Raw genomic sequence first — 26,050 nt, 5'->3', positions numbered from 1 at the left:
TAAATGTCAAACACTTTATAATAGTAGCAGACAAAACCCCTCTGATTATGACAACAGTTGTCTTAACATTAAATGCTTTGGGGTACATTTGAGAGTACATTTTAACAGGCCCAGGAATATTTCATATGGAAACAGCTCTAGTGTACATCGATTTTTCAGTGTACTTCCTAAAGATTGAGGAAAGCATAATCAAGAAAATCTAGAATTTGACACAGGGCAACAGCAGGAGAGGGAAATGAAGACATAGTAAATGGTGAAGAATATGTAGTTATTTCAGATTTGCCTACCTACTTAGAATCGTAGAATCTTAGAACTGCTGGAAGTGACTGAGGGGCATCTAGTCCAACCCTCTGCATTGCTGGAATCTCGGCTGGATCATACATGACAAATTGCCATTCAACCTCAGCTTAAAAATCTCCAAGGAAGGAGAGTCCACTACATATCATGGGAAGTCTGTTCCACTGTTGAACAGCTCTTACTATCACAAAGTTCTTCCTGATATATAGTCGGAATCTGCTTTCTTGTTACTTAAATCTATTGGCTCAGGTCCTAGCCTCCGGAGCAGGAGAGAAAAAGTTTGCTCTATATGACAGCCCTTTAGATATTTGAAGCTGGCTATCATATCTCCTCTCAGTTACTACTTTACCAGGCTAAACATACCCAACCGTTCCTCATGAGGCTTGGTTTCCAGAGCCTTTAGCATTCCCCCAATTTCTTCATCCAAGTCATTAATAAAGATACTGAACAACAACGGGCCTAGGACAGAACCCTGCAGCACATCATTTGTCACTTTTTTCCAGAATGATGATGAACCATTAGTGAGCATACTTTGGGTTCAGCCAGTCAACCAGCTACAAATTTACCTGACTGCTATCTGGTCCGGTACACATTTTATCAACTTCTCTGCAAGAATATTATGGGGGACTTTTGTCAAAAGCCTTATTGAATTCAAGGTACACTACATTCACAGCCTTCCCCTGAGCCATCAAGCTTGTAACTCTATCCAAAGAGAGAGAGAGATTCGTCTGGCATGAGTTGTTTTTGGAGAAACCCATGCTTGTTCTTAGTAATCACAGCATCTTTAAGAGTAGTCTACTTAACAGTAAATGTAACAGCTTAGTATTGAGGCTAGGGGGCTGTGTCAAGGACTTCACAGAAAAAAGACAGCCTTTTAAAGGCTTTTGAACCAAATTGGACAGATAGTGATTTGAATAATTATCTCTTAAACAACTGCTGAAACAGGCCTCTCAATGCATTTTCAGTTGTATTTGTAGAAAGAGCCTCTCTCCCGTCATTACTCAGACAACATAGAGCAAATCAGCAGAACCGTTTGCTGCCTGTTCTTTAGGATTCCTGCCAACACTGGCATAAAGGTCAGTGTGAGACTTTCTAAATTTAGAAATGACAGTTACAGTAGTAGGGCTGAACAGTCAATGCTGGCAGAAACAGTACCGAACAGAAGGCATTGCTTTTCTAATGAAAACTATACAGAATAGCTTCTTCATTGCTGAGTTCTGTTTACGCAGCTGTAAATCACCCTCCCTTTTCTGTACAAAACATCTTGATCTGACCTTTGGTTTCTTAAAGAATGTGGGTGAAGGCACCTGTAGTAAAAGTTAATGTTAAATCATTTCTAGGCTGTGTTGGATAAAGTTGTCTTAGAAGGGAGAGAAAATCACTTGTTCAATATATTAGTGAAGCTGCCCTTGAATTATTGTTCCTTCTTTGTCAACATTGTGTTTAGATGTTTAATTACAAGAATAGGCCTGGTTCAGATGATAATCTATAACACCATTCCCCAACCTACTGCTGCTCCCAAGTGCTGGCTGGTGCTGATGGGAATTAGAGTCCAACATCTGAGGGTACCGGATTGGCAAAGGCTGATCTACAGCATGATTTGTTTAAATGGTTTGTTAACCATGGTTAAAGTAAATCACAGTTCCCTGGCTTTGTATTTAACAGTCGGTGGATATTATATGTATTTGCAAAGTAAGGGGGGAGAGCAGAGAGCTTGCTAAGCCTTATGCTTGGTATAGACCATCATCTGAACCAGGCCTTAGAATGTGTCCCTGTGAAAAGGTAGGAGTGAATCTGGCCACTCTCCATAAATGGCATCCCATTGTAGTAAAAGGAGAAAAGTAATTCTGATGAAACACTACTGAGGTGGAACAAATGGCCACCATTAAAGAGGCAATATATATTGGTATTAATTTATTTTGTGTACAATGAAATCTTACTCATTCCTGTGTTTGGGCCATTGTAATGACACAGTCTCTAATTACGAGTAATTTGGCAAACTACCGTATTTTTCGCCCTACAGGACGCACTTTTTCCGCTCCAAAAATGAAGGGGAAATGTGTGTGCGTCCTATGGGGCGAATACAGGCTTTCACTGAATCCTGGAGAGCGAGAGGGATTGGTGCGCACCGATCCCTCTCGCTCTCCAGGCTTCAGGAAACTCTGCGCAACCCTCTGGAGCCCGGCGCCAAGCCACGCCGAGCTCCGGAGGGTTGCGCAGAGCTGCCTGCATTCCGAAGCCTCGGGCGCTCTTCAGCGCGCCCGGGCTTCGCACAGCTGTCCGCAACCCTGGGGAGACCGGCACGGCTCCCTAGGCTTGCGGATAGCAGGCTGTTCTGGGGTCGGGGGAAGCTTGGGCTTCCCCCACGCCAGCCCCGTGCCGGGGGGGGGGAATAATTTTTTTTATTATTCCCCCCCCCCAAAAAAAAAACTAGGTGCGTCCTATAGGGCAGTGCGTCTTGTGGGGCGAAAAATACGGTATGTAATGAATTTACTTAAATATAGATACTTATCTGTGTGGCATTCTGAAATTTGAATTTGGAAGAGAGCAGGCCTTTGTACTCATAACTGGGAGTAAGCTCCAGTGAACAAAGTGGGGCTGGCTTTTGAGTCAGCATGTATAGGATTGCCCTATGAAAGACATAAAATAGCTTTAAGTATGTTCTATTGCTCCTTAATTTTTGGTCAGATTAGAGTTACTGAATAAATACATGGATATGAAGTTTATGAAGATTTGATTGTGTTCTAGAGAAATGGTTTCTAAGAATACAGAAGGGGGAATTAATTACTTTTTAATTTTATCCAGAGAGTTGATTGAAGTGGGCTGTGAAGATGCAACATTGGCTTTTAAAATGAAGGGTTACGTAACCAATGCAAACTATTCAGTAAAGAAATGCATCTTCTTGCTTTTCATAAACCGTAAGTACCAAAGTACACATTTCTCGGTGTTCTAGGGCAGTGTTCCCCAACCTTGCGCCTCCAGCTGTTTTTGGACTACAATTCCCATCATCCTTGACACTGGTCTTGCTAGCGAGGGATGATGGGAGTTGTAGTCCAAAAACAGCTAGAGGCCCAAGGTTGGGGAACACTGTTCTAGGGCATTACATGGGGTTGGATTAGATGATTCTTGGGGTTCCTTATGATTCTATGAAATTTTCTGTAGTCTTGGCAAGGTAACACTTTCTCTATTAAACAATGGTGGTGAACAGTGTTTAACGTTGCTGGCAGTGAAGTGCTGTCCAGAGAAAGAAGGGGTTGCTTTTGTCTCCTGGCTTTATTTCTTGATTTTATTATGTGTTTTAAAGGGTCAGGGATTATGCCCTAAACTCCCAAATTTTGCTGTTTTAATGCATTGTGCATATTTGTCACATTTGCTCTGCTTTGATAGTAAGGTTCATTTCAGACAGAGGAGTTTGTGAGGGTCAGCCAAGCAGAATCGGCATGTCAGGCATTTCCAAGCCACATGGAAGCTGTGCTTTTGCAGCAAGAACTGCTGCTGCTGCTGTCCCAGAGCATCAGGTCCAGCTCAGATGGAAACATTGAAACTAACCATTTGATGCTGCCAAACTCCTGTACTAAGCAATACTGTTTCTTGAGGTGGTGGTAATTCTGTTTCCCCTCTTGTGCCCAACAGCTGGGGCAAACTGCCATCTGGAAACCCACTCACTTTCTTTGTCAGAATTTAAGGTGTTTGTCCACTGTATTTGTAAGAAACTGGGACTGGCATAACTGAGAAACAGTGACCTGTTTCAGACAGGATGTTATAGTGGGGTAGGAAACTGGGGTGGGGAAATCACATCTGGGAACAAATTCTCTCTTTTGGTTTCAGATAGTTCATTAAAAAGCCTATGCTCCAAGGAAGCTTAGTTTGGTCAGAATCAAGTATATACTTCAGAGTTAATCCAAAAACATAACCATAGTTGCTAGAGGGCCGTGAAAATATGTGTACTGGGCTTTTTAGACTCCTCTACCCAAGAGGTGCATTGGTTGTCAGATGTGAAATATATTGGCCTTATTTACAGTTCTCCTGCCCCTGATATAATTTAATATACCATATTTGAGTCTGAGATCACACATAACTGCAAACTGACTTGCCAAAAACAGAAGGAAGAAACTAATTGATGAAGGCTAAAATGCCGAGGTGAGGAGAGAAAAAGGGAAACAGTGACATAAGATTAAGTTAGAGAAAGGACTAAGAGGACACATATTTGATAAAATTTGTTTAGAAACTGCTGAAACAATCTTGGAAATAGGGATGCAGAAAGGGGAGGTATGGGGGAGTCCGAGAAACGAAGGTTACAGAAAAAAGGCTATGAAATGATACATGTTTGTTTGTCTTTTTATTTGTTTGTATTGTTTAAAAAAATGTTGTAAAACCAATAAAAATTTATATAAAAAAAAACAGAAGGAAGAAACAGTGAATTAAGTTGAGTATAGTACTGCTGTACTCAAGGTCTTTGAAAGAAATATAAGCCCCTGTTTGACTTTCTTAACTTTCTACTTGATACAAACAAGTAGACCTAAAATATTGCACCTCTCAGTGCTCCAGCTTTATCTTCCAACGTAGGTATCCTACTTGGTTAGGGCAGGGCAGTTAATCCATTCTTTACACTTTCACTAGATAATCCTTTGCAGTACAGACATTAGCTGTTAATCCAGAGAAAGTGAAGTGCATTTAAGTGTCATTGAAATAATTGGTTCCAAGGCAATGTGTTTATTTGTAAAGTAAACATGTATGGGAAGGTTATTTAGGATCAGGGTGTGGCATTGCATCTGGTGGTCATGAACATGCAAAATTGCGGATATATTCTGAGGACTGCTGATGATAAAGTCACATTTACTTTTTAATTGTTACCATATATTTCCAGTTGGTTATATAAATAAAAAAGTGAAGATCTAGACTGATCAGAGATGGGTGTAAAAGTTGTATTATACAGAAAGTAACGTAGACTGCTTACCTGTCTCCCCTGATTTTTATGTTTTTCCTCCCTAGATCGCCTGGTTGAGTCAAATGCTTTGCGAAAAGCAATAGAAACTGTATATGCGGCTTATCTACCTAAAAATACACATCCATTTTTATACATAAGGTAAAATGTTTTTTTCTATGTAGAGTCATGTGACCACAAAAAAGATAAAAATGCATCTAGGCTGCAATCATATGCACACAGGGAGTAAGCCCCCTAAACACAGTGGGCCTCACTTTTGAGTAAAAATGGGCAAGATTTTGTTTAACCTCAGTTAAACAAAATTAACCTTGCTAAGCAGTGCTTGCTATCATTTGTTTTTATTAAATAAAAACCAAGTACAAATCTAGAGTTAAGAGCAATGAAAACAGTGGATGCAGTTTATCATTGCCCTAACATGCATGTACATCAAAAATATTCCTAATGTCATTGCAGTATGAGTACTAATTCATATTTTAGTTTTTTTAATTTCCAGGTAATACAAAAGCTAAATAATCATCAGCTCAATAATAAATAAGAGACTTGAAATGTTATTTCTCTGCAGTTTTAAAAACTCAGAAGCACTACAAACAAGGATCCAATCTCTGAGAAACACAGAGCACCCTAAACTCTGTGGCTGTGGCACTGTGACGTTAACATGTGAGAGTGCTGGAGGTGAAATAGTTAAGCAGGTTACCCAATCAGAACCCAGGGGGTGGAGTCAGAGGGACTATAAAACCAGCTCTGGGAGGGGCAAAAGGAGGAGTTCGTTGGGAGTTGGGTGGTTGGTTGGTTGGTGTGGGAGTGAATTGGGATAGAGTTTGTGGGTAGGTTGAGTTAGTGTAGCAAAATAAGCTGAGTCAGGAATAATTAGGGGCTCGGAAAACAAGTAAATATCTGAGAGGTGGTTTAGTGAGTGAGAGCAGGTAGCGGAAGTTATAGGTCTGGATAGGCACCCCATGATTGTAATTGACCAATACCGTTTATGAAACCACACGCTTGTTAAACTGCATTAAATAAAAGTTTATGTTCCAATTTAACCCTGACTGAACTCAGTATTGTACCAGGTAGGGCCTCGGTGGTGGCAGCAAGAATAAAGTGGTGGCCCAGGGATCAATAGACGGTGAAACGTCTGGGGACCCTGTGCGATCGCCACAGGCACCCACTCTTAACAAATCTGAATTGCCGTTCTTTTGATTAACTTCACATGGTATTCTCAAAATGTCTTGCAGCCTTGAAATAAACCCTCAGAACGTAGATGTGAATGTGCATCCCACAAAGCATGAAGTTCATTTCCTTCATGAAGACAGCATCTTGGAGAGTGTACAGCAACACATAGAGAGCAAATTGTTGGGCTCTAACTCATCAAGGGTATATTTTACACAGGTGAGTGAATCTGAGCATGTCACCGAAAAGGAAAAGGCTAACCACTCTGCTTTGTTGGTGGTTGCGAGAGTGAGTGCTCTGCATTCAGGATTTGGATTTGTTTTGTCCGATGAAATGTTTTGGATCAGCTGGGCTTAACAATACAAAATGTCATTTTTAGGTGTGTTCTTTAATATAGATTAGTGGTTTACACAAAAAAGGGCCCAAAGACAGACCATTGCTGCACACAAACCGATAAAGTGGCCTCAATTGAACCGACAGAGGTTTTATGCCAGGCAAATATGGAATATACTGGTGATGGGACATTTGAAAACCACTGATAAAGGACATTAACATGATTCTATCTGACAGAAAGGGGATAATGGACAAAATCAATGTTAAGTAGCCAGTTGTGATTCACTTTATATGTGCAAATGGGATAAAGATTTCTGTCTGCATTTGGTCTTCAACTAGAAAGCAGTACTCATAGAATCATACAGTTGTAGATTTAGAAGGGACTCCAAAGGTCATCTAGGCCAATCCCCTGCAATGCTTTTGTTAGAGCCTGATCACTTGTAAAGAGCTGGCTGTTATGTTTGGCATGATCTGTAATGGCTACTCCACACAGGTAGATTATGTTATAGTTGCAGCTACGTGATGCCCGTGAATTGTGCTTATCTGGCTCTCCAACTAGCTTAGAAGGAGACCTGTACAGTTCCAGTGGTACTGAATTGCTTCGCTTTCATCTCTTCCTTTAAGACATTGCTGCCAGGTGTTACTGCCTCTTCCACCGATGTTGTTAAATCAGCAAATTCTTCAACTAATCAAGGGGGAGACAAGGTCTGTGCCCGCCAGATGGTCCGCACTGATTCCAGGGAACAGAAACTGGATGCTTTTCTTCAGCCAGCGAATAAACCTAGGCCGTCTGAACTTTCTGCAGTGACATCCCAGGAGAACAACAACAAGCAAAGTTGCAAGGGAACTGGACTACAAGATGCTGAGATGGAAGACTGCAGTGACTTGAATTCAAGAGATCTAAGAGTAGAAGCTGTGGAGATTGCAGAAGGGTCAACAGAAAGCCAACCAGCACCTCTTGAAGCTCTACCTGCTAGGTATGAGCGATCTCTGTGGAATAGCATTTCTAAGTTGATGAGAGTTTGGCACCTTCTTCTCCCTCCTCTTTGCTAGGTGATGCTCCTGAATCCGAGCACTTTTCTGTCTTTGACATTGTCCTGGGGAAGGGTTGCCCCTAGGCTGACTTAAGAAGTGTTGTCTTTTTATTTTTCTTTAACACATTTATCACCTCTTTTTCGGAAATAATAGCACTAAATAAAAACCACACAAACTATGCTCCGTAAAACACTTGGAAATGTTAAAACCAATGGCAGAGTGAAACAATAAATACATCTACCGTATTTTTTGCACCATAACACTCACTTTTTTCCTCCTAAAAGGTAAGGGGAAATGACTGTGCGTGTTATGGAGGGAATGCCTACGGGTGGCATGCCTACGGAATTTCCTCCTCTAAAAACTACGTGCGTGTTATGGTCGGGTGTGTATTATAGAGCGAAAAATACGGTAGTTAATAAAAAGGACCAGCATAATAGGTCACCTTGGCAGATTAAGACTGGATCTAGAAATAGACTAGCATCTATTTCTGCCTGTGGCCAAATTTTGCTGGTATAGTTTGGCTACATAAGACTTGGGCAGATTTTCTGGTAAATGTAGCTATTGAGTGTGAAATGTATTTTTGAATCTACTTAACCAAATACCTGTTTAATTACTCCAGAGTTAATCACAGCACTCTGCTTTGACTTGTATACACGTCAAATAGAACAAAATGCATTTCCTTTTCATATTCCAGAAAGAGGCAGCGAACAAAATGTGATGTGGAAATGGAAGAACAGCAAAAACAGGAAATGACTGCTGCCTGCGTTCCAAGAAGGAGAATTGTGAACCTAACTAGCATAGCAACCCTTCAAGAGGAAATCAGCAATCGGGCACATGCAAGTATGCATGATCTGCTATTACCGTTGTGTTTCATGTGCAAATTTAGACCCACTAAGATAGCATAACTTGCATTACAGGATTTATAAAAACTATCTCCCATAACAGGAATGCTCTTTATTTTTTATTTTTACTATACTATGAAGTATTAAATTGCACTCAAGGCTAATACTCTGCTAAAAAATCAGCTTGGAAAATCAAAGCTTTATATACTTTAGCTAGAGATGTAGGGTTAAGGGGAAAAAATTCTGAACAGCACAGAAAGGGTCAGAGTTGGACATGGAGACTAGGCTGCTGCAATTTGTTGATACTGTTTTGGAAATAGTCACTCATGAAGTAGGCATTGATTGAGAACACTGTTGGCAGCTGCTCATGACCCATTATGTAAGCAGTTCAGAAGAATGGAGCAGAATTCTGCTCTCAGGTCCCGTAAATATTTATTTTGAAGGAAACAAAATAGCTTGCAAATTCTTTATGTGGGTGGCTTCCTTTCAGCTGCTGCTTGTATTGTTCAGAGCAAAATTCTTCTGTAATAGAAGCAGCTGAAGTTTAACAGGCATTAAATTAATTAATAGTTGTATTAGGAAGTGGAAGTACTATGGTTCCAGTATACTCTTTCCTTTATTTTAGTACCTGGATACAGGTAGTTAACACCACTAGGCTACCGATAGTCTGGCAGCTAGGTCTGGAAAAAAATGGACTGGCACCCAGTGTTCTCATTTGCCAGCTCAGCTGGTTGGAGGCTACTGAGTTTTAAAGAAAGCATAAATGGATAAATACATTGGTTAAAATGAAGTTTTTGGATTTAAACAATCTTACAAACTGCTTGAAAGCCAATTCCTGGTTTGTGGAATGGGCTTCTTAAGATTCTTGGCAGAGTAGTAGCAAGTTCAATACTCACAGTAACTATGTTAACTATCTGGAGTACTTTGGACTATATTGGCTTGAATTCCAAAAGAGGTCTGATATAACTGCTTTGTAAATTGCCAAAATATTTATTGGAGGAAACTACTAATTTCTAGCACTTGAAAATTAGTGCACACGGGAGCATGTAGGTTTGCTGGAGGAAGCATATTCCAAGGAATTTCACAGAAGGAAAGTACATGCAACTTGTAAGAACAGCATGGGCAGCGATTGAACCTCTTTCCAAAATGCATTTTTTTCTGAGTAAAAAGTATTAGGCTCCAATTGGGTTATATGAAATTGAATAAGAGTTGATATTTGAAGTCCATGATGCTTTAAGTATTTTAGTAAATTGAATAGTTGAGTTCTTAAAGGGAAGGATATTCTTCTGTATTGTACTAAACACAAGTGATTTGGATTATTTCAGATCTTCAAGAGATGATACGTGATCATTCCTTTGTTGGATGTGTTAACCCTCAGTGGGCATTGGTGCAGTATCAGACAAAACTGTATCTGCTCAGTACCACAAAACTCAGGTACCAGAACAAAGTTAAATATATTGTTTTAGTCAAGAGAAATAGTATCCAGTAGCTTGAGATAGGAAGAAAATAATCATCAGTGAGTACATTTCCAAATGGAGTGGTGTGGGCTATGCTGTAGTTTTTAACTTTTTAGTACTTTTGGGTCACTGCCCCAAATAACAGGAACACATGGACTGCGGAGCTGCGCAGCTGGGGAGGAAGAGTGAGTGAAATCATAGGTCATTAGGACCCTGAAGATATTGTCTGGATTCTAGTCATTAGAGGAAAAAGCGTTGATGAACCTCCCAGAAAGGCTGGAGAGAGATAAACTATATATATAGGAGGTAGAAAACAGAGAGGGTAATATGAGTGGAATCTGTTCCTAGAAGACCAAAGAGTGGTTGATGTCAAAGGGAGCTGTGGGTGCAGCTGGGTTAAGTTGGCCTCACCCTGTAGTTTGGGGTCATTGCATCTGCTGACCTAAGAGACAGTAAGATGACTTGATAATGTATATTTTGAACTGCTCTGAGTTTTAGAAATGGAAATGGGAATGGCAGTTTTTAAAGTGATAAACTTTCTAACCTTATTTGTAACCTAATTGTGTTTGCCTTTTATGATTACTTATAGGTATATTGCTTCTTATACCAGCTCCCCTTCATTAATACTTGTAATGTTCTTAAGTTTCACAAGGATTATAGTCAGTGATGTGTTCTTGCCCTTTAATTAATATTAGATTACATAGGAAGCTGCCGTCTACAGAGTCATTGCTACATCTAGTTCAGTATTGCCTGCATTGAGTGGCAGCTCACCAGACTTTCAATCTTTCCCAGCTCCTGCCTGGAGATGCCAGGGATTTAACCTGAGATCTTCTGTATGAGAAGCAGCTGCTCTGCCACTGAGCTACAGCCCTTCCCCCTGCATCTCTTCCACTACTGGGAAGCTTATCTGTTTTATTAAACAATGCTGGATATTTTATCATAACTGCTGTGCTCTAGAAAAAGACATACTTCCCACTCGTAGCTAAAACCCATAGATTTTAGTTGCCATTGGAATTCCATATTAAGGCTTCCTATTCATTGACAGTATTACAGAGTGGACCATGAGCAAATAGCAAACTCTTTGTTTTTCCTTTCTCAAAGTCAAGAAATGTTCTATCAGATCCTTATCTATGACTTTGGAAACTTCGGCGTTTTAAGATTGTCAGTAAGTATACACTCAAGTTATCTATCTTATATATAACTTACTAAGATACAGAGCAGATATTGGGTAGAGCAATCCTACCCAATATCTGGTGGTGGTGCAGGGAGGTTTGTGGTGCATCCAGAGCCCTAATATAGTCCTTATTTTACACCAAAACATTTTAGCTGCCATTGATTTCAAAGATTATCATGGGGCAACAAAATTATTTTGATTAGCCAATGGAAAAAACTAAATTGAATGGCTCGGGCTGTTGACACGATTGCCCCTGAGTGCCCTCTCCCACTTGGTACAGCCCACTTGGTTCCTTGTGAGGAAGCAAGCTGGCAGATGGTTTGAATGTAAGTGAAAGAAAAGTCCAATGGAATGCAACTGAACACTGGTGAGGGCTCATCATTGAGCCTACTTAGTGGCAGTGAAGGCAGCAATACTTTGCTGCTACCATTGCATCCTCAATATGCTGTCCAGCAGAGCTTTTCCAGGTAATGTGGGGTCTTTTACAGTCTGGTCCGAAAGAGGTGACAGAACCCAAAATAGCTTGCTGTGACTTTGTTTACAAAGCATTTTGAGGATAAAATCACTTGCATCCGCCAGGACCTTGACTTTACTGTTACAGCAGATGAAACTCAAAAGGTGTCCAGAACACTGTCTAGTCCTGTTGCATTGGATGAGTTTCAGTTAGTAAGGCTTGAGGACATGGACAAGGTGCTTGGATTGATCACTTATGCTTTGGACTCTTGCCTGCTCTTAGCTGATAAAAGCTAGCAGGGAGGGGACAACTGGTTGGGCCAGGGAGCTGATCAGTGCTTCTATACAAGAGGGGATGGTTCCTGCCTGATTGAAGGGGGCAGTGGTTAAACCACTCCTTGTATTTGGAAAACCTAAGTAATTACTGGCCAGTTACCAATCTCCTGGGTAAGGTTCTTGGGCAAGGTCACAGACCAGATCCAAGTGCTTTGTCTGAATTAGGGGTTGGCTCTGCTTTGCTGTGGTTCCAGTCCTGCTTGGGTAGACGTGTCCAGAGGGTGATGCTTGAGGAGTCTCATGGAACCTTCACTGCAGGGTTCCCCATGGTTTGATTTTACAGTGGTGCCTCGCAAGACGAAAAGAATCCGTTCTGTGATTCTCTTCGTCTAGCGGTTTTTTCGTCTTGCGAAGCAAGCCCATTGGCGGATTAGCGGATTAGCGCTTTTAGCGGCTTATCTGCTGATCGGATCAGCTGATAAGCGGATTAGCGGCTTAGAAAAAGGGGGGAAGGAAAAAAACCCCGCAGGAACTCGCAAGACATTGTCGTCTTGCGAAGCAAGCCCATAGGAAATTTGTTTTGCGAAGCACCTCCAAAACGGAAAACTCTTTCGTCTAGCGAGTTTTCCCTCTTGCGAGACATTTGTCTTGCGGGGCACCACTGTATCCCCTTCGCTATTTAACAATGAAACCGCTGAGTGGGGTCAGTGGGCTGAATATGTTGTCAGCGATATGCTGATGGCACACGACTCTACTTCTTTACATCTGCAGGCAGTGGATGTGCTGGACTGTTGTCTTGCCTCAGTAATGGACTAGATGAGAACCAACAAACTGAAGCTCAATCCAAATAAAATAAAACACTGTTAGTAGGTGGTTCCCTAGACTGGATGGATGGGAGGTGGCATCCTCTTGATAGGGTTACAGCCCTTTTAAAGAAGCAGATACTTCTCCATCCCGCAAGCTGTATGTATTTGTGGAAAAGTCAGTTGGGTGCATGAATGACAGATAATGATTTGTGCTGTTTTTTTGGTAAATGTAGGAACCAGCTCCACTCTATGATCTAGCTATGCTAGCCTTGGAGAATGATGAAAGTGGTTGGACAGAAGATGATGGTCCAAAGGAAGGCCTCGCTGAATACATTGTTGACTTTCTAACGAAGAAGAGTGCCATGCTGAAAGACTATTTCTCTCTTGAAATTGATGAAGTAACTACCTTTTTCTATCCTGGGGTGGTTTAGTCGTTACCTGCTGTACTGTGCATTTTACAAAATCCATTGAGTAGAGAGCAAGATTGAATTATCAGATGATCTTAAGAAGATATGAACAAGCACTCTAATGCACCTACAAGCAACAGCTTCACTCCTCATTTCATGCAAACCAAAAAGTATTCCGTTAAATATAGTTTCCTATTATGTCTGAACCAGGAAACTATGCCTTAATGCTAGGGTAACAGTGGCTTAGAGTCGGATAATTGTCTTAGTTTTATTGGAGGCCCTTAACTACTGTTTCCCAGTTCTGAGGTAACACAGAGCTATTGTTCTGTAAATTCTTCCAGATGTCTTCACTTGTAGCAAATTGGCTGCACATGAGAAAATAAGACTTGATCGTATCTCTGATTATTCATCTGAGTAATAATCACCTGAATGCTGCCGGTAAATAAAGAAACTATATAAGTAGCAGTTTTGGGCCACTGGGGAGGAGTGGGGATACAAAAGCTACAGGAAAGCAATAAATTTATTATTACCAAACAGAAAGTCAGAAAGTAGTATGTCACACCAGCTGAGCCGAAATCTTTTTTGTTTTATGTATGAATTTTGTTTCACCTTGGTAAAGGATACAGATAAATAAAACGCTAGTTCCAAAGAACAGAAATACAAAAAATGTCACAAGCAGACAGCAGGTAGATTTTGCCATGTTTGTAGTCCTTGGCTTAGGAACCAAATATTGATGTATACATAGGAGAATAAGCATCAAAATAATGGAGAAACATTCTATTTACAGATGGGAAATCTTACAGGACTACCACTCCTGATAGATAATTACGTCCCTCCACTGGAAGGGCTGCCTATGTTTGTCCTTCGTTTGGCCACAGAGGTATGTCAATATTCAACATGAATTAGTGAAGCCATATTTACATAGAATTATTTCATTTTGAGTAATGCAATTGGGTCAGTCTTAGGTACTTGCTTAGTCACATTCCTTTTTCTCACAAACTCATTTTTTGTTCAGTCTAAAGTGAAACTCAAGTGCTTATACTAGCTGCAAAAAAAATGAGTAACAGTTCTGAATTAAGGAGATTTTCTGTCCTGATCAATTGAGCCAATACTAGTTGCCTACAAGAGTGCTGCTGAAAACTTCCTCCTATGTGACTGATCTTTGCCTCCAACTTCACATTAGATTTTCATATGTAGAAATAGCTGCAATTGGATATGTAACTGCTGTAGGCATGCTGTATTTATTGAAGTTACATTTTCTTTTCCAGGTAAACTGGGATGAAGAAAAGGAATGTTTTGATACCTTGAGTAAAGAATGTGCCATGTTCTACTCCATTAGAAAACAGTATATAATGGAAGACTCTGATCTTACTACTCAACAGGTACAGTCTTCATTTGTTATTTTTCCCTGTATCAAAACTACATTTCGCAATCTTGCATTTAGGGCTGGGAATGGAAAGAGCAAGTTGAAGGCAGTACTACAGGCAAAAGAGTTGAAGAGGACTACCTCCCTCATGAAACCAAAGTACTTTAGGCCAACTGAGTGGGACAAGTACAGCCTTAGTGGCAGCCACCTTTCCCCGTCAATGGGGGAATTTTAGAAAATATGGGTGATAGATAAATTAGTGCATGTTTTAAATATGCTGGATCTCTACCTGCCAATGCTGGGGAGCGCACTATGAGCTCTGAGGGCACCTTGTATGGAGGGATATAAATGCTGCTACCAAACCCCATTATCATTTAGGTTGGATCAAGTTAATAAAAGTAGCATTTCTAATAGGCAAAGATCCTTACATGGCAGAGCTTTGCCCTTATCAAGATCACAAGAGTAAATTAGGGGAAATGAGTCTCAATCCCTGGGACAACAGTGGCAGGTCATGCTCTCGCATTCTGAGGTGGAGAAAGGACAGTTAAAGGTAAAGGATCCCTGGACAGTTAAGTCCAGTCACACTTGACTATGGGATGTGGCATATATATCTTGCTTTAGGCAGAGGGAGCTGGTGCTTGTCTGCAGACAGCTTTTCAGGTTGTGGCCAGCATTGACTAAATTGCTTCTGGTGCAACAGGACACCGTGACAAGTGCCAGAGTGCATGGAAAAACCATTTACCTTCCCACTGCAGTGGTACCTATTTATTTACTCGGGCCACTATGCTTTCAAACTGCTAGGTTAGCAGGAGCTGGAACAGAGCAATGGGAGCCCAACCTGTCACACAGACTTTAACTGCCGACCTTCCGATTGGCAAGCCCAAGGACAGCAAGTACTGTGAATGCCACAGATTTCAGTCTACAGTGGTACCCCGCAAGACGAATGCCTCGCAAGACGGAAAACCCGCAAGACGAAAGGGTTTTCTGTTTTGGAGGCGCTTCGCAAGACGAATTTCCCTATGGGCTTGCATCGCAAGACGAAAGCCCATAGGGAAATGCTGGCGGTCGGGAGCAAAGACTTTCGCCCACAGCCGGCCTTCAGAAGAGGACCTCTTCTGAAGGCCGGCGGGGGGCAAAAGTCTTTGCTCCCCCCCGCCTGCCTTCCCCCCCCCCCGCCTGCCCCGGGCGATCTTAAAATGCTGGCGGGCGGGAGCGAAGCGTTCGCTGCCGACCCCCAGCATTTTAAAATCTCCCCGGGACAGCAGAGAAGTCGGGAGCATTTTAAAATCTCCCCGTGTCCCGGGGAGATTTTAAAATGCTGGGGGGCTGCCGACCCCCAGCATTTTAAAATCTCCCCGGGACAGCAGAGACTTCTCTGTCCCGGGGAGATTTTAAAATGCTGGGGGTCGGGAGCGAAGCGTTCGCTGCCGACCCCCAGCATTTTAAAACGCTGTTCCGAAGCAGGGGGCGGGAACAGCTGCCCCAGCCGCCCCACTTCGGAACGCTGTTCCGAAGCGGGGAGGGGGGGGCGGGAACAGCTGCCCCAGCCGCCCCACTTTGGAACGCTGTTCCGAAGCGGGGAGGGGGGGCGGGAACATCTGCCCCAGCCGCCCCACTTCGGAACGCTGTTCCGAAGCGGGGAGGGGGGGTGGGAACAGCTGCCCCAGCCGCCCCACTTCGGAACGCTGTTGGGGAGGGGGGGCGGGAACATCTGCCCCAGCCGCCCCACTTCGGAACGCTGTTCCGAAGCGGGGAGGGGGGGCGGGAACACCTGCCCCAGCCGCCCCACTTCGGAACGCTGTTCCGAAGCGGGGCTGGGGGCGGGAACACCTTCTGAAGGCGGGCAGGGGGCGAAAGTCTTTGTCCCCCCTGCCTGCCTTCCCAGGGGCTTTTAAATCGCCCCGGACAGCGGAGAAGTCCTCCGCTGTCCGGGGCGATTTTAAAATGCCGCCCGCCAGCATTTTAAGATCGCCTGGACAGCGGAGAAGTCCTCCGCTGTCCCGGGGTTTTTTAAAATGCTGGGGGTGGGAAGAAAAGCCCTTGTCCCCCCCCCCCCAGCCTTCAGAAGAGGTCCGGGGACAGACTGTCCCCGGACCTGGTCTGAAGGCGGTTTCCCTAGGAACGCATTAATTGATTTTCAATGCATTCCTATGGGAAACCGTGCATCGCAAGACGAAAAACTCGCAAGACGAAGAGACTTGCGGAACGAATTAATTTCGTCTTGCGAGGCACCACTGTATATTCGTCCTTTGTTATAAGCCAATTGCTACCCGAGGAGATGGAGTTCCTTCACTGAGACAGTCATTGCCGTTAGCAGAATGATCAAGCGAGGGTTCCAAACAGAAAAGTATAGGTGTCATCAGGAAGAATGATGCTCAGAAGTAGCTTACAGAACATCTGTTGCCAGAATGGTGGCACATAAGAATGAATTATCCTTTCAGAACAATTAAGCCTCATGTTAATAGTGCATGACTCTGACCATTTCTTCTTTTGGTATAAATTTCACAAGCTGAATGAGCAGATAGGGAAACAAATAAATACATAGAACTCTAAAAGGATATTTACTAAAACCTTAGTCAAACTGCTTTATTTAAACTTCTTCACAGGCTGAAGACTCTGGAGCTGGTAAGAGATCATGGAAATGGACAGTGGAACATGTGCTTTATAAAGTTCTTCGGACATACCTTTTGCCTCCTAAAAACTTCACAGAAGATGGCAGCGTTTTGCAGCTTGCTAATTTACCAGACTTGTACAAAGTGTTTGAAAGATGCTGAACACAGACATATATAGATCAGTACCTATTACACAGCTTTTTCCTGCAGTGGTGCTGTTATCGCTGAGAATTGTAGAAGTGACTAAATTGCAGACCAGGAAGTGTTCAGCTTTACAAGATGCCAGAATACGCAACTTTTGTACAGGATGACTAGCAAATACCAAAGCTTCCACCTGTGGCTGAAAAGTGGACAAGGTAGCCTGTTCAGAGTTCTGTAGACAAAGGTATGGAGCCCTCTTCACTTTATCTTATGAACTAATAATGAATTAGGTAGGTCCATTTGGGGATGGATTGGATAAATATAAAAATATGACACCAGTATCCTTAAATGCTAGTCATCCAGGACTAGAAGAGGTTACCATATTAAACTTGAGGAACTACCAACTTTGCTTCTGAATGCAAGAAACAAGGTGAGGGGGCAGGAAATGTTCAGAGCACCTACCTATATAGGGGCTAGATAACAGCAGACGAATGTTTCTGTGACTCCAGGATCCTGGGCAAACAAACTGGTCAATTAATCTGTGAGCCCAAGAACAATGTAACAAGCCCATGACATTTGGCAAATCTGTAACTGTTGATTGAACACACTTAGCCTCTTATAAAAAGGTTAGCCACATCCACGGTCAGTTGCAAAGTAAGGTAGCCAACCTGTGTTACAATTTCATAATGTAGTGAAGCTGTTTGTGTCACACATTTGTTTTTAAGTTAACATTGCAAATGCTTAACACAATGAAAAGTTGCTAACTAAAGTAAAAACATTCCCAGACACATTCAATGTTCATTTTGTTAAGCAAATTGTCCATTTATTGTTTATATCCTTCACCACATTTCTCCTACCCACCCAGTGTTCCACTCAACGCTTGAGCAGCTACCAACACCAGGTTTACAATGTACAGCAAAACGTAAGTCACCACTCTTACCATAAAGAGTAGTTATGAATAGTACTTTAGGAAGTCTAAACTCAGGTTGTGCATCACCCATGCAATAAAGCAAATTTTATACAGTCATTTCTATTTTATATAAATTTAAATATTTTACAAAAGTGTTTTCCATCAAAATGTATAAAGTTTAGCAAACATAGAACCCCCAAAGGTATCTTAAAATAAATGTTATGATTCCAAAGGTTATCTTAATCATTGACGTCTACATTGCACCATATAGAAGGCACTTGTGCCATGTGATGTCTTCAGCACATAATTGGTTAATTTGTAATGCAGCATTCACTTGAATTCATGCAGTTGTCTCCAAGCACCAAGCATTATTAAAGCAGTGGAAGAGAGTTTCAATGAATACATTTGATTTCACAATTGTGAAATAACAGCATTGGGCTCGAGAAGACTCTAGAATTAAGCTGCAAAACTCATTCGCATAAAAATTCAAAGTTTTTTTTTCATCCACTTGTTACAAAATATTTGCCACTTAATTATGAAACTAAAACTCATTGAACAACTCTGTTCAAAGTTTGTGCCAAAGAAAGTCTGTATTAAAACAAGCTAGGGACAAGTTTTCAAGGAGCAGTGCAATTTTTTAAACTTTCTTTCTACTGTTGAGATAGGAGTGCAGTTCTGTTTGCCTTCATTTTCTCCAGCCGTTTTACTAAGTGGCTGTTGGTCATCTCCATCTCTTCTATCCTGTCCAATGCTGTTCTTAACTGAAAAGGAAAAAGCCAATACCTTGTAAGTGCAACAGTTTTGAGAGGACTAAAGAATTTTAAATCAAGCCAATGCAGTTTCGAAAAACAAAAACTTTAGTGGAGCTTTGGTGCAGTTTAAAAACATGTTTACACAATGAAGGTCCAGAGGCCATGTAGTTACTCAAAAACAACCCATCTACAAACTCTGCCAGTTTGACTAAATTTGAATCCAAAATTTGAATCCAAAGAAAGGTAGGTGGATAAACTGGATCTAAAGCAATGATGTAGAACCTGAAAGGATATCTTAACTGCAAAGAGGGGCATAGAGGTAAGTGCAGAACCTTCCATTTGCCTCATCACTTCTCCAAGCTATGATTGATTAAACCCCAGTAGAGAGGAAAGCTCTAAGAAGGGAAGGGGAGCACAGCCACTTTTTCTATTAACATTGGGACACATTTTTTCAATTCATTAGAGCACACACAGGTTTAAAAAAGTAATCTGTTGTGATTGTCAGTCTTTAGTATTTTTTTTCCACCACAGAACGCCCTAGCTATTGTTTGCTAACAAGCCATCGTACATGAGTATGCAGTAAAGGCATTCTGATTTTAAACATAGGGAAGCATACTGCAACAGCAGAAGATTGATCTCTCTATATAGTTCCTCAGTAACTGCTAACTTTTTTATTAATATAACAGTCCAAAAAATCCCACATGACAATCTCTGTGCTCACCATTTCCGTTTCCAGAGACTCAACAGGTAGAATATTTTAAAGACTTTGATATAAAAATAATTTCACCCCATCTTTAAATGTTATTGCTTCCTATATTTAAATTCTTAGAACTTTTTCACACTGTGTGAAAGAGACAATTACCTCTCGCTGAAGTTTTCTCTTTTCTGCTTTGAGTTCATCTTCTACTTTTTCTGCATTCTCAGCAGCAGTTTTATATCGTACTACTTGTCCTTCAAGTCTTACAACCTAAAAGACAAAACGGGTTTAAAGCAATGATTCGCTCATGTTCCGTATACAAGGAATGCCCCCTTTATCTGTGACCTTCCTTTATGTAGCACTAAAAGGGCATGAAACTTGTCACCTTTACTTCCTTCCTTGAGGCAGCTAAATCACATTGCTGTATTCAAACAATCGTCTCAGCTTCATCAGCCGACTTTTGAACAAGCCTGCTTGACGTCTTCATGTGAGTGAACAAGGCAGGAAAGTCTTCAGTTAAACTATGGCTCCCTATTGTGTCAAACATGCCAGAATATTAAGCCAACAGCTTAATATCTTGGCTTGTTCACAAGGTATTGATCATAAAACTTATGAAGTGAGGTAATGATTGTCTGAATGTGGCCAGTATTTGCTGAATGGAATCTTCGAGAATCTTAAAGGGTACCAATGAATTTATGTGAACGGTGAGACTAGGCTCAACTCTACCAAGCACTTTTATAATCATAATTTTATTATTTGTACTCCACCCATCCATGAGGCTTGTCCCAACCACTCTGAGCAGCTTCCCACAAATATAAAAGCACCAAACATTAAAAACATCACTTTTACAAGGGTGTAAAAGCCTTATTTTTAAAATGTGTACCTGTTCCCCACAAATTTTCACATGCACTATATAGCTGTGTTTTCATTTTGTTAGCTTAGAATACAAGTGGCTATTTTCTTGCAAAGTTCACACCGACCAACTAATTTATATACCAAATAACTTTGGTCCTCTGAAAGGATGACACTCACGTTCAGGGACAGATTCTCTATAGGAGCATGAAGCCCTCAGGATAATTTGCCACACTGGCTCTACTGAATTATGACGTGGAGGACATAGTTTCTGCACTCTATTATACAAGAGCATAACACATGTATGTGATATCAATAAAAGTTTAGGAAATACGTATAACAAAAAGGTACCTACATTTTGTTCCAGAGTAGTTATGTCTTGTTCAGCTTTTGAAAGCTTAAACTTGAATTCACTTATTTGTCTGTTGGCATCTCCTAGACACAAGAAAATTAAGCATTTAATGGCTGTCAACTGAACATTTAAATCAGATGTCAGTGAAGATTCTGTTTTTCTGGTTTGGCTAAAAAAGGATAGGAAATGTTGGACGTACCTGTACAATTTGTTATTTGATGAAAGGATAGCACATAGTACATAAAATAGACTTTTTTGAGCAGTGAATTTCCTATGGGTTTTTATCCCTCAAAATCTAAAGAGCTCAAGAGTTTTAGCCAATCATTTTATTGAAATAAAACACAGCATCCCTGGATGCTTGGTTTTGAGTGTAGTGATGGGTTGGTGATTAGAAAATATAGTCAACTGCTTACATAAGGATCAAGAGTATTTAAAATATTAGATGTCTGCTAAGGTGCTGGGTTTGTCCTTGCTTGCTGAAGGGCTTGTAGTTGGGGTATAAGCAGTCCTTCGGAAGTTTGAGGGTCAACTTCTTTAAGACCTGATCTGAGAAAAGTTGTAACAGGCTACCCTTTTGCAGAAATTAATCTGGAGAGTTTCTTTCCTAAATCATACCTCATCCAGCATGTGTTGTAAGTCCTGCTAAAGGATGCTACTTTCAGAGAGAATGAATGGGGATGGTAGTAAAATAAATTTTACCGAGAGTAGACCCACCTTAGTTGTGTTCATCAATTTCAATAGGTCTGCTCTGAGTAAAATGTAGTTAAAGGCCACCCAAGGAGCCCTTGTTGGTACTAGCTCTTAAATGAAATATTCCCTCAACTGTAGTCTTCTGTTAAACCTCCTGAACCTATTTCTTTCTACCACTGTAGATCTTCACTCTTGAAACCCTATCTCATTTAAGGTAACTATATCAGGTCCAAGTGCATTGTGGGGAGTGTGCACTAAAGTACAGTGGTACCTCGGGTTAAGTACTTAATTCGTTCTGGAGGTCTGTTCTTAATCTGAAACTGTTCTTAACCTGAAGCACCACTTTAGCTAATGGGGCCTCCCACTGCTGCTGCACCGCTGCCACGCGATTTCTGTTCTCATCTTGAAGCAAAGTTCTTTTCTTTCTGAGTTAGCGGAGTCTGTAACCTGAAGCGTATGCAACCCGAGGTACCACTGTAAAATGAAAAGGGATGTTTCCTAACATAAGGCAAAATGATTTTGAATACAAATAAACATTTTCAAATTCAAATGGCTAGATTACACTCCAAATCTACTAAAAGTACCTAGCACTGTATAATTTCACTAGGGTCCAAAGATTACTTCATTCAACAATTCATAGAATTGGAAGGGAGTACGAGGCTCATCTAGTCCAACTACAGTGGTACCCCGCAAGACGAATGCCTCGCAAGACGGAAAACCCGCAAGACGAAAGGGTTTTCTGTTTTGGAGGCGCTTCGCAAGACGAATTTCCCTATGGGCTTGCATCGCAAGACGAAAGCCCATAGGGAAATGCTGGCGGTCGGGAGCAAAGACTTTCGCCCACAGCCGGCCTTCAGAAGAGGACCTCTTCTGAAGGCCGGCGGAGGGCAAAAGTCTTTGCTCCCCCCCCCCGCCTGCCTTCCCCCCGCCTGCCCCGGGCGATCTTAAAATGCTGGCGGGCGGGAGCGAAGCGTTCGCTGCCGACCCCCAGCATTTTAAAATCTCCCCGTGTCCTGGGGAGATTTTAAAATGCTGGGGGTCAGGAGCGAAGCGTTCGCTGCCGACCCCCAGCATTTTAAAATCTCCCCGTGTCCCGTAGCTGGGGGTCCCGTAGCGCTGCTGCGAAGGCGGGGGGGGGCGGGAACACCTGCCCCAGCCACCCCGCTTCGGAACGCTGCTCCGAAGCGGGGGGGGGCGGGAGCCCCTGCCCCAGCCGCCGGGCTTCGTAGCGCTGCTGCGAAGCCGGGCGGGGGGGGGTGGGAACACCTTCTGAAGGCGGGCGGGGGGCGAAAGTCTTTGTCCCCCCCTGCCTGCCTTCCCAGGGGCTTTTAAATCGCCCCGGACAGCGGAGAAGTCCTCCGCTGTCCCAGGGTTTTTTAAAATGCTGGGGGTGAGAAGAAAAGCCCTTGTCCCCCCCCCCCAGCCTTCAGAAGAGGTCCGGGGACAGAGTGTCCCCGGACCTGGTCTGAAGGCGGTTTCCCTAGGAACGCATTAATTGATTTTCAATGCATTCCTATGGGAAACCGTGCATCGCAAGACGAAAAAAACGCAAGACGAAGAGACTTGCGGAACGAATTAATTTCGTCTTGCGAGGCACCACTGTACATGCAATACAGAAATCATTTGCCCCCTGTGGAGCTTGAACCCACGGCCATAAGATTAAGAGTCTCATGTTTCACTGACTTAGCTGTACCTACTATATATGAATAAGTGGGTACAGATGACAATATACGCAGCAGACATGTAAAGATGACACACACCGTGTGTACACATTGTAGGAAATTCACTGCCTTCTGTGGGTTCAGGGTGTGCATATTTGACCAACTGCAATCTTCACATTACAAACATGTAGATAAAATGTAATGTGTGATGTAGGATGGACTTAAAGCCATTGGAAGATGAAATTCAACTTGCAGGTCTCAACTTCAGTAATTCATTACTGAATAATCATCTTATTCTACAAGATATGTTTATATTTCTCCTTTTGCTTCCGTCTACTACATCACTTTGTGATGTACAAATTTTGTTGAACAATAATCCAAAAATTTCATGGGCAATGAGCAGAGATTCTTGGTCCCACTCTTGAGCAATGCAGAGACACAGGGTTCCCTGCTTTAGCCATGGGACTACAAGCTCTGGAAACCTCTAGACCAGGGGTTGTCAACCTGGTTCCTACCGCCCACTAGTGGGTGTTTCTGGGTTCTAGGTGGGTGGTAGGGGGTACTACGGCACAAGCTGAATTGAATCCTCCTTCCATCGAGCACTGGTGGGCAGTAAGGAAATTTGACCATCAAGAAAGATGCATTAGTGGGCGGTAGGTATAAAAAGGTTGACTACCCCTGCTCAAGATGTTTCTGAAATGCTGCTCTGCACACATGCAGATCCCATAGGTGTAACTGCAGAGAAACCACAAAGACAAACAGGGATTGAACTATGCTACAAACAATCTAAGTGTTCCTACTCTCATTTAATTTTCTCAAAATCTGTGTAGCAGCTTAAGCAAGAAGATTAATCAAACAAATTCCAGGAATTTAAGCCAAGGTCGCCTTATGCTCCCATCTACTGCATTTTACTGTATTCTATATATTTATATTTTGCTATTTATGTGGGAAGTGGCAACAGAAAAACGTTCAGGCATGAATGTTCCTACCATGTGCATTCTTTGAAAGTAGAAATGCCATACAGAATTGAAGGATGAAAATATACATACTCTGCATTTCAATAAACTGCAAATCTGAACCGTTTTCCAATCCCGTTAAATTAGAATTTGTGCCATCATTTCCAGAGGATTTCTGCCGTTCTTCCTCCAACTGTAATTTCATTTTTTTAATCTGAAATGAAAATATAGCATTCTGTGAGTAGTTCAATATTGTCTATTTATACTCGATAAGGTGTATTACTGGCATTTACAACCATTTTTCTTTTTATGGTCATCGTATACTGCTTCCAGAAGCAGTTCATAGTAACTATTTTTAACCTAAAATAATTGCACAGTATGTGTCGGTGGCACTGTGGGTTAAACCACAGAGCCTAGGGCTTGCCGATCAAAAGGTTGGCGGTTTGATCGAATCCCTGTGACAGAGTGAGCTCCGGTTGCTCGGTCCCTGCTCCTGCCAACCTAGCAGTTCAAAAGCACATCAAAGTGCAAGTAGATAAATAGGTACCGCTCCGGCGGGAAGGTAAACAGCGTTTCCATGCACTGCTCTGGTTCGCCAGAAGCGGCTTAGTCATGCTGGCCACATGACAGAGCAGCTGTACGCCGGCTCCCTCAGCCAAAAAAGCGAGATGAGCGCCGCAACCCCAGAGTCGGCCATGACTGGACCTAATGGTCAGGGGTACCTTTACCTTTATGTGTCACAACAAGGTTATTAGAATGCTACTGCTATTCCAAGAGAATAGCAACTTAGTTGTGGATATGTGTGAAGAGTGGACTTCTTTAAATAATAATATCATCACAGGTTTCCACCAGTAGCAATGAATGACCTTAAGTGACCAACATTCAACAGCAAGGAAATATCAAGACAGTTTTTCAATGGGGTGGAAAGAGAATCCTAGTGACAGACAAATGCTACAAGCACTTATAATTTCAGGGTTGTTGTTTGCTTAAGTATATATTTTCTAGTTTAAGTCTCAGGGTTTGGGGTACATAGTTCTCATGACATTAAGAATATAACATTAATTTATTCTTTGGAGCATGAGGCAAAGCTATGAAAGTACATGGAATCCCTGAAGGTCTGCAATAATAATAATAATAATAATAATAATAATAATAATAATAATAATAATAATAATAATAATAAATTTTATTTATATCCCGCCCTCCCCAGCCGAAGCCGGGCTCAGGGCGGCTAACAACAATAAAACAGTACAAAAGTACAGGACAAACAACACTCTAAAATCATTCATTATAAAATTAATTAATTCAAGCCACTGGCAACCATTGGGCCAGAGCTCCGTGAAGATTGCCGAGGGAGGGAGTCAGGCTGTGCCCTGGCCAAAGGCCTGGTGGAACAGCTCTGTCTTGCAGGCCCTGCGGAAAGATGTCAAGTCCCGCAGGGCCCTGGTCTCTTGTGACAGAGTGTTGCACCAGATCGGAGCCACGGCCAAAAGAAACATTAAGCATGAAGTTTTTCAGTAGCAAGCAGTGTTGCTCAAGCACAGCAAGGGCCTGGTACTGTTTAATAACTTTCCCCAAATTGAAAAGAGTCTGAGTCTGAGTCGTTCAATCACTTTTCGGTTGCAGGAAGGGGAGAGAGACTTTACCTGTGACAATAGCTCTTCCTTTTCTCCCGCTAGCTTTCGTAGCCTAACATCTAAAAGAAGCAAACAATTCCGTTAGAAAATTCCAATTCCAATTCCTTCCATTGGAAGCTTAGCAAAACAAAAAAGGTTAAAAGGAAGAACTCTCTTGGATGAACAGAATTTCATTTGAAATTTCATTAAGAAACAGCAAGGTCAGTAAGAAGAACTTCAAATAGTGTAAAACTGT

The 26,050-nt window shown here is 42.0% G+C and overlaps 2 protein-coding genes across 16 annotated transcripts in view; one reads left to right on the top strand and one right to left on the bottom strand.

Annotated features, from left to right (window-relative positions):
- MLH1 (mutL homolog 1) overlaps positions 1-18,335 on the top strand; it is a 33,780-nt gene extending 15,445 nt beyond the window's left edge. The window contains exons 9-20 of one of the 4 annotated variants that reach the window (XR_014001152.1): positions 3,103-3,215; positions 5,290-5,383; positions 6,472-6,625; positions 7,364-7,716; positions 8,469-8,614; positions 9,942-10,050; positions 11,175-11,238; positions 13,016-13,180; positions 13,977-14,069; positions 14,458-14,571; positions 17,162-17,552; positions 18,174-18,335. Coding sequence is in view for 2 of the 4 variants with exons in the window: in XM_081165123.1 (XP_081021249.1) it covers positions 3,103-3,215; positions 5,290-5,383; positions 6,472-6,625; positions 7,364-7,716; positions 8,469-8,614; positions 9,942-10,050; positions 11,175-11,238; positions 13,016-13,180; positions 13,977-14,069; positions 14,458-14,571; positions 17,162-17,329 (1,573 nt within the window). In the remaining 2 variants the exon portion in view is untranslated. Of the gene's footprint in view, positions 1-1,274; positions 1,374-3,102; positions 3,216-5,289; positions 5,384-6,471; positions 6,626-7,363; positions 7,717-8,468; positions 8,615-9,941; positions 10,051-11,174; positions 11,239-13,015; positions 13,181-13,976; positions 14,070-14,457; positions 14,572-17,161; positions 18,099-18,173 lie in introns of those variants that run through there. The other 3 variants (XR_014001153.1, XM_081165124.1, XM_081165123.1) reach the window with 3 other exon arrangements.
- The window catches only part of LRRFIP2 (LRR binding FLII interacting protein 2), a 52,363-nt gene continuing 44,418 nt past the window's right edge, over positions 18,106-26,050 (bottom strand). For all 12 annotated transcript variants that reach the window (XM_081165133.1, XM_081165135.1, XM_081165127.1 and 9 more), the window contains 5 exons: positions 25,825-25,874; positions 24,272-24,392; positions 20,875-20,954; positions 19,833-19,937; positions 18,106-18,979 (listed from right to left, as the gene is read on the bottom strand). In XM_081165133.1, the coding sequence (XP_081021259.1) occupies positions 18,869-18,979; positions 19,833-19,937; positions 20,875-20,954; positions 24,272-24,392; positions 25,825-25,874 (467 nt within the window). In that variant the 3' untranslated portion in view covers positions 18,106-18,868. The remainder of the gene's footprint in view (positions 18,980-19,832; positions 19,938-20,874; positions 20,955-24,271; positions 24,393-25,824; positions 25,875-26,050) is intronic.

The sequence above is a fragment of the Podarcis bocagei genome (assembly GCF_964188305.1).
Source record: "Podarcis bocagei genome assembly, chromosome: 12".
NCBI classification, from domain to species: domain Eukaryota; kingdom Metazoa; phylum Chordata; class Lepidosauria; order Squamata; family Lacertidae; genus Podarcis; species Podarcis bocagei.
This window is presented reverse-complemented; position numbering and strand designations above follow the sequence as displayed.